The sequence below is a fragment of the Clupea harengus genome, chromosome 10, assembly GCF_900700415.2.
Source record: "Clupea harengus chromosome 10, Ch_v2.0.2, whole genome shotgun sequence".
NCBI classification, from domain to species: Eukaryota; Metazoa; Chordata; class Actinopteri; order Clupeiformes; family Clupeidae; genus Clupea; species Clupea harengus.
In genome coordinates this window covers 28,838,673-28,847,086 of record NC_045161.1, presented here as the reverse complement: position 1 = coordinate 28,847,086, position 8,414 = coordinate 28,838,673, and the positions used below count along the sequence as shown (strand labels likewise).

The 8,414-nt window shown below is 51.2% G+C and overlaps 1 protein-coding gene across 1 annotated transcript in view; it reads right to left on the bottom strand.

The window, feature by feature from the left end:
• Positions 1 to 2,685: 2,685 nt before the first annotated feature.
• grin3bb (glutamate receptor, ionotropic, N-methyl-D-aspartate 3Bb) overlaps positions 2,686 to 8,414 on the bottom strand; it is a 94,740-nt gene continuing 89,011 nt past the window's right edge. The window contains exons 8-10 of the mRNA XM_031574268.2: positions 5,996 to 6,160; positions 4,324 to 4,391; positions 2,686 to 2,806 (exon numbers count right to left, since the gene is read on the bottom strand). Coding sequence (XP_031430128.1) covers positions 2,689 to 2,806; positions 4,324 to 4,391; positions 5,996 to 6,160 — 351 coding nt within the window. The 3' untranslated portion in view covers positions 2,686 to 2,688. The remainder of the gene's footprint in view (positions 2,807 to 4,323; positions 4,392 to 5,995; positions 6,161 to 8,414) is intronic.

Genomic DNA, 8,414 nt, shown 5'->3' with positions numbered 1-8,414 from the left:
TCTGGTCAGACACTGCCTTTGAAAAACTTGAAAGACTTCTACGGGCACAAGACAAGTTAACCCACAAAAGACCAAGCAGATGATTATTTTTTAAAAGCAGAGCTCCTTCGAAAAACCGTGGGAGTTTTAGAGGTATATAAATAAAGAGTAGGAACCGTAAACTAGGGATGGGTTTACTCCACCACAGGGGGGCGCCACTGCCTGTGTTGGGCTCGGGGGAGAGGAGAGTAGATGTGGAAGTGGAGCTTCATCGATCATAAAATTAAAACAGAGTGTGGCTAAACCCAGGACCGGGGAGAACAGAGCAGTGGTCTTTGGAGTCCACTTATTGTCAGCGGAGGGTTCTCCAGATCCTTCAGGTGGGCTTCGGTCACGGTTCTGACCCGTCCCAGAGAGGTAGCTGCTGACTCCTGGACGGAGCCGGTCCGGTCCCGGCCTGCTCCAGATCCAGGATTCAGTCCGGCGGAACCAACAGCTGTTCACACATGGGCACCATGAGACCTGACGAGACACTGGTCTCTGCGATGGCAGTGGGGAGGGGTGGTGGTGGGGGGGGGATATGGAAGTCGATTGCTAGATTACTTCAAAGATCCTCAAAGGCTATGCAACGCGGGGGGGGGGGGGGGGGCAGTGCGAACGGACTGGAAATGATGTTTTGTGCAATATTAGAATATGCCCGTCGCCCACCCGCTCGCTCGCTCGCTCAGCCAAGGACGCTGGGCATCTCGGGTGGGGTTGGGGTGGCCATCACCAACACAGACACAAATGCTCCACCCATGATCTGTGATCAGTTCAATGTTCTTTTCTCTGTGCCTATTTGCTCTTTTGTGAGGAAACCGAATGATTGTAGTCCTGCAACAAGTTGCTATACATTGTAGTTTTTTTGTTTGTTTGTTTTGGCAATGTTAAAATAATCCTCAAATTCTGTGATGACAAAACTAGATTTCCTCTCCCATTCAGATGTATTTAACTGTAAATTAAACTGCAGAAGGAGAAAAAATAAGCACTTTGCACCTAGTGTTTGTGTCTGCAACTGTGTGCGCGTGCGTGTGTGTGTGTGTGTGTGTGTGTGTGTGCTTCCTAGGTGGTGTAAAGCGTTACTGAAACAGCATTAGGCTTAGACCCTGTAAGGTGTGTTTCACCTGTTCTTCTTTGACTGTAAAAAAGACTTTTAGGGGCTTTGTTATTCCAGTTACATCAGCAATGGTAAGTGGATGCTCACACACACACACACACACGAAACCCGTATTGGTAAAGCAATGAAAGAATTTCTGTCAAAACAGTTATAGTTTAATATTTCAGTCATTTCAGGCACCAACCCTACTGGAAGGAAACATGGATGAAAAGCCACTCCGCAGGCACAGTTCAGCTTTCAAACCCTGAGTTCTCTGGAAGTCCTGCATCAAATGGAATTCTGCCGCAGCTCTGGAGAAAAGTTCTGCCAGCACTGTGTCAGTTATGCCTAAAAAGGAGCAATTCAACTGCGTAGCCATTCCTCCAGCAAACTTGGCTCTTGAAAAATACATCAAAACAATGGAACAATACGAACTTGAGTCTCGGAGAAACAAATCTTTCTGCCTGCGTTCAGGTTGTCCTCTCATGCCAGAGTCCCGACATTCATCTCCTCTGTCCAAACTGAACATAAACACAAGAAAGAGAATACAAAACACAGCAGGATCTTGGAGCTTGTGAGTGTGCGCGTGTGCGTGTGTGTGTGTTCTGTTGAGGTCTCGGCTCTCGTCAACAGTGTCTTCATGGGCATGCTGGTTTGTTTGTGTGTGTGTGTTTGTGTCTGTAGCGACTTGCACCTCATACAGCTGTCAACTGTGGGCGGGATTAGGCGCAGACCTGGAGTAGATGGAGCCACGCCCTGGGCCAGCTCTTTTCCAGCGTCTTTAAAGTCCCCATTCCATGACTCTGTGGTACAGGTCCGGGAGGGGGGGCGGGTTGTTTCTAGTTTCCCTCCCCCCCCCCCCCCCCCCAGCCAGTATGTGAGCAGGTGTGAGTCCAGAGTGCTCAGGCAGGGCACGGGCTCAGTGAAAAAGCCTTCAGGAAGACGGACCAGCTGGAGAAGTTAGTGTGTGCTGCTGCCCCCTAGAGGCCTGGCTGTGCATCACCTCTTGCTCTTGCCTTCTTTGGCGGGAGGTGTGCGGGACGGGAGGGGCACGGCGAGGGGGAGGGACCCCGTTGGCGCCATAGCGGCGGCGTTGGCCCTCTCTTTGGCCAGCGTGGTCTGAAGCTCCGCCCGCCTGGCCAGCGCGGCCTTCAGCTGCTCGCGGATGCTGTCGATCTGCTGCGTGAGCTCCTCCATCTCGCCGTCCCGCGGGGGCGCCACGCACGAGGATGCTGCCGTCGCCGACGACACAGAGGTGGGGACGCCGAGCGAGGCTGAGATGGAGCGGGGGAGGGGGAGGGGGATGGACAGACCCCCGTGGTGGTGACCGCCGCAGCTGCTGGACGACGTGACCGCCGGGCCCCCGTTCTCACACATGTGTGATGTCACCACTCTCGCTTCTGTCCGCCCCCCTCCTGCACCTCCTGATCCAGCAGCTGTTCCTCCTCCGGTTCCTGTCGCAGCCCCCCCTCCCTCCTCACTACCCCTCCCTCTCCCGCCCCCTATGCGTGCCAGCAGCCTGCGCGTGTTGAGTGTCTCCAGGTTGAAGTGCACGGTCTTCTTGTCCTTGGCTTCTAGCGCCTCGGCTGCCTGCTTGGCTGCGCGGCTGCTCTCGTTGTTCCAGCGGGCGAAGGCTCCTTGCGGGGGGCTGCAGGAGGAGGCTGGGGGGGCTGAGAGCGCTGGATGTTACAGCTGCAAGGAGACATACAGGAAGGGTGGGGAGGGAGAGACGGGGCACAGACAGAGAGACGGGGCAGAGTCAGAGAGACAGGGCAGAGGGAGAGAGACAGGGCAGTCAGAGAGACAGGGCAGAGGGAGAGAGACGGGGCAGAGGGAGAGAGACAGGGCAGAGGGAGAGAGACAGGGCAGTCAGAGAGACAGGGCAGAGGGAGAGAGACAGGGCAGAGGGAGAGAGACAGGGCAGTCAGAGAGACAGGGAGAGAGACAGGGCAGAGGGAGAGAGATGGGGCACAGTCAGAGAGACGGGGCACAGACAGAGAGACGGGGCAGAGTCAGAGAGACAGGGCAGAGGGAGAGAGACAGGGCAGTCAGAGAGACAGGGAGAGAGACAGGGCAGAGTCAGAGAGATAGGGCACAGTCAGAGAGACGGGGCAGAGGGAGAGAGACAGGGCAGAGTCAGAGAGACAGGGCAGAGGGAGAGAGACAGGACAGAGTCAGAGAGACAGGGCAGAGGGAGAGAGACAGGACACAGTCAGAGAGACAGGGCAGAGGGAGAGAGATGGGGCAGAGGGAGAGAGACAGGGCAGAGGGAGAGAGACAGGGCACAGGAAGAGAGACAGGACACAGTCAGAGAGACAGGGCAGAGTCAGAGAGACAGGGCACAGGAAGAGAGACAGGGCAGAGGGAGAGAGACAGGGCACAGTCAGAGAGACAGGGAGAGAGACAGGGCAGAGGGAGAGAGATGGGGCACAGTCAGAGAGACAGGGCAGAGGGAGAGAGACGGGGCACAGTCAGAGAGACAGGGCACAGTCAGAGAGACAGGACACAGTCAGAGAGACAGGGCAGAGGGAGAGAATGAGAGGAGAATAACCCTCTACAGTCCCTTAGAGCAGCTGACCCTTGATCCTTGACCTGCACCTCCAGAGTCAGTGGCTGTATGTGCCTCCTGAGCCTCTTCACACATGCCTACCTGAACACATGCCTACACTACACACATGCCTAACTGAACACATGCCTACACTACACACATGCCTAACTGAACACATGCCTACACTACACACATGCCTACCTGAACTACACAGCTCCAGTAGCACCCTTAATGTATGTATGTGTGTGTGTGTGTGTGTGTGTGTGTGTGTGTGTGTGTGATCATTATCACTAAAACAGTTTGTTTTAGCTCTATTACAAACCCATAACATACCATCACATCAAAAGCCATGTTTATGCTCAGTTTATTCTGTAAAAACCACATCTAACTAAAGATTCTAATGGAAAATATTCTCTTTTCCACAGTGGAAAACATTACAATACCTCATCTACCTTTCCTTGTGCCTAGATGTCCTCGGCCTGTGTCATAACGATCATAACGCTCTTTAATCACACCTCTGCCTGTGTCATAACGATCATAACGCTCTTTAATCACACCTCTGCCTGTGTCATAACGATCATAACGCTCTTTAATCACGCCTCTGCCTGTGTCATAACGATCATAACGCTCTTTAATCACACCGTGACCTCTGACCTCTTACCTTTTCTCTGTGCTGGCACGCTGCTTCTTCACATCCTCATAGGTCATGTTCAACGCTCTGTGAATTTTCTGGGGAAAAACAAGAGCAGCAGGAATAATCAGCTTCAATGTCACATCATCACCATCACAACCACATACCCTCATCATCATCATCACCACAACCACATACCCTCATCATCATCACAACCACATACCCTCACCATCATCGTCATCATCATCATCACAACCACCATCATCATCATCATCATTCATCATCATAACCACATACCCTCACCATCATCGTCATCATCATCATCACCACAACCATCATCATCATTCATCATCATCACCAGCAGCAGCAACAGCATTGTATTAAGGTCACTGCTGGCTTCAACCGATGGAAATTCTTTGCCACTATCGTAAGCTACCAGCAGGTGGCACTTTTGCTTTGCAAAACACACTTTTCTCAGTAAATGTCAAGATGAAATACAGGTTTATTGGCTGCACTTTTGGCTGTGAGCACGATATGGAAAACCAATACCATAAATTATATCTTATAGCCAATAAACATTTACAGACACTAAATGAATCAAAAAAGTGTGAGGCATAAGTGCTTTATAGTGCAATTTCCTGGACAGACTGTGCCTAATACACACCTAAATATACACTTCAAAAGGTACATAAAGTATGAAGAAATGATAGGCTTTCTAACCACAGGCTCCACAAGAGCAGAATCAACCTCAGATGCCCCAACCTCACCTGCTGGTGCGAACCTAGCAGTACAGGTGTCTTCACTGAGCTGGTGGCCAGTCCAGTGCGCACATGACCATGCTGTGCGTGTGATGTATTTGGGGAATATACTACAACACAGGTGTGCTCACCTGTCTGCGGCCCACAGATCAGCTGTTACACGTGTGTAGGCTAGAGTCACAGATCAGCTGTTACACGTGTGTAGGCTAGAGCCACAGATCAGCTGTTACACGTGTGTAGGCTAGAGCCACAGATCAGCTGTTACACGTGTGTAGACTAGAGCCACAGATCAGCTGTTACACGTGTGTAGACTAGAGCCACAGATCAGCTGTTACACGTGTGTAGACTAGAGCCACAGATCAGCTGTTACACGTGTGTAGACTAGAGCCACAGATCAGCTGTTACACGTGTGTAGACTAGAGCCACAGATCAGCTGTTACACGTGTGTAGACTAGAGCCACAGATCAGCAGTTACACGTGTGTAGACTAGTCACAGATCAGCTGTTACACGTGTGTAGACTAGAGTCACAGATCAGCTGTTACACGTGTGTAGACTAGAGCCAGATGGAGTAGAGCCGGTGTGCTGTGGAGCTCAGGTAGTGTGTGTGTGTGTGTCACATGGGACAACTCAGGTATAGTGTGTGTGTGTGTCACATGGGACAACTCAGGTATAGTGTGTGTGTGTGTGTGTCACATGGGACAACTCAGGTATAATGTGTGTGTGTGTGTGTGTCACATGGGACAACTCAGGTATAATGTGTGTGTGTGTGTGTGTGTGTGTGTGTGTGTGTGTGTGTGTTTGTGTCGTCATCCTCTCCTCTCCTCTCCTTATGTCCTCATCCTCTACTCTCCTCTCCGCTCCTCTCCTCTCCTCATGTGTGTGTTTGTGTGTGTGCATGTGTGTATTTGTGTGAGTGCGTGTGTCTGTGTGTATGTGAGCTCACCTGGCTGGTGTGAAGCCAGTACTTGAACTTCTGCCGGCGGCGGATGCGTGGAAGGACCAGGCGGTAGAAGGCGTGCTCACCGGCTAGCGTTAGCAACGCGCCAGCCACACCCACACACAGCAACACAAACAGCCCTGAGAAGTGACGGATGCCCATCTGAAGAGTCTGTGTGTGTGTGTGTGTGTGTGTGTGTGTGTGTGTGTGTGTGTGTGTGTGTGTGTGTGTGTGTGTGTGTGTGCGTGAGAGAAAGAAAGACAGAAACGGAGAGAGAGAACATGAGGACATGGACACACACATATATATCAAATGGGGAAAACACTTCCTGTTGGTGAAGCCCATAGTTTGTGGTAGAGACCCAATATGGCCATTCTCTCGCTGGCCCGTAGATGGCAGTGTGATCCCGCCCAGAGAGTGAGGTTGGAGAGAGCAGCTTGGGCAGGAGGATGGCAGGAGTGGGGAACGCTACAGTTCCCCAGCATGGGTTGGACACGGGAGGGATCCTTCTGACTAGAACTAATTGGAATTCAAAAAGTTCCTGTTTAATTGAAATAGAGGGCAAGCTCACAGCCTTGGCTGAACGCCGCCGCGCACACAGAGCCTCCGCCGCCTGCAGCATTACAACATTAAGGACAACATGCAGGTCTGAAGTCTGCCTCACTGAAAGAGCCTCGCTCTCTGGATCACTGGCAGGGAGTGTGTGTGTGTGTGTGTGTGTGTGTGTGTGTGTGTGTGTGTGTGCTGTGTGCTGTGTGCTGTGTGTGTGTGTGTGCTGTGTGCTGTGTCTTGGGATATTCCCTGGTTTTTTGTTGTATTTTGGAGCAAATTATGAATTTGTCCATAACTCCAATGTCCATTACTGTCAGGTGTGTTTAACACTTATGCAGCTCTTCCATTTAAACACACACGTCCGTGACTGAGGGTTACAGAATCAATACAGAGATTTATTTAGAGAAATGTTGCCCAGTGAGTAGTTTTCAACCATCTGCTATGTCTGTGGGTTTAATGCCCCTGCGCAGGTATAGAGCTATATTTTATATTTTATATTTTATATTTTACAGGTTCATCAGTGGATTTTTATGTGGAGAGGCAGTTTTGGAGCCAAATGTAGTTTTCCTTTCACTCTGCTCATCCTGCAGTTCTTTTAAAGCCGACTGAATGGCTGCCCGGGAAGATTAACACTCAATGTGAGTTTGTCAGCTGGAAAAATGATTTGGGGCGTCCGCTATCCCAAATTGAAAATGTGAGCGTTGTTCCGTGCTGACTCGCCCGCGCTGAGGGGACAGGGACCCGTCCTCACAAGGCCAGAGGGCGAGAGAGAAAGAGAGAGAGAGAGAGAAGAGAGAGAGAGAGAGAGAGAGAGAGAGAGAGAGCGAGAACCCCAGGGCTCTACGGCTATGCTCAACAGGGAGAGAGGGATCGAGAGAGGGATACAGAGAGATGGAGAGAAAGAGAGAGAGAGGATGGACAGAGGGACAGAGGTGAGAAAGAGAGAGAGAGAGAAAAGAGAGAAAGAGAGAGAGGGATGGATGGAGAAAGGGGCAGAGAGAAAGAGGGAGTGATAGAGAGAGAGGGCACTGCTCTGCATTCAAGCTCAACAGGGGAGACAGGGAAGGATGAGAGAAGGAAGGATGGAGAGAGAGATAGAGAGAGGGAGAAAGAGAGAGAAGTATATAGAAAGGGAAAAATGATGGGAGTTACAGAGAGGGGGACAGAGAGTGCTGATTTGCATTTGCGTTCAACAGGGAAAGAGGGATGTACAGAGAGAGGCAGAGGATGAGAGAGAGAGGGATGTACAGAGAGAGGGGCAGAGGATGAGAGAGAGAGAGGGATGTACAGAGAGAGGCAGAGGATGAGAGAGAGAGAAGGGGATGTACAGAGAAGAGGCCAGAGGATGATGAGAGACGAGAGGGATGTAAAGAGATTGCAGAGGATGATGAGAGAGAGAGGGATGTAGAGAGAGAGAGGCAGCGGATGACGAGGAGAGAGGGATTGGAGAGAAGAGAGGCAGAGGATGAGAGAGAGAGAGTGGGGGATGTAGAGAGAGAGAGGCAGAGGATGAGAGAGAGAGAGGGATGGAGAGAGAGAAGCAGAGGATGAGAGAGAGAGAGAGGGATGTAGAGAGAGAGAAGCAGAGGATGAGAGAGAGAGAGAGAGAGGGATGTAGAGAGAGAGAAGCAGAGGGTGAGAGAGAGCCCTGCTCTGCATGATCCCCCCCAACACAGGAGAGAGGGAGGAAGGGAGGGAAGAGAAAAGGATAGAGGATAGAGGAGGAGAGGAACACAATGATGAAGGGAGAGAGGGAGAGATGTAGGGAGGGGGGAGGAAAGAAAAAGGGGAGGTAGAGACGTAGAGAGAGACATAGAGAGAGAGAGAGAGAGAGAGAGAGAGAGAGAGGAAAACAGAAAGCCCTGCTTTGCAT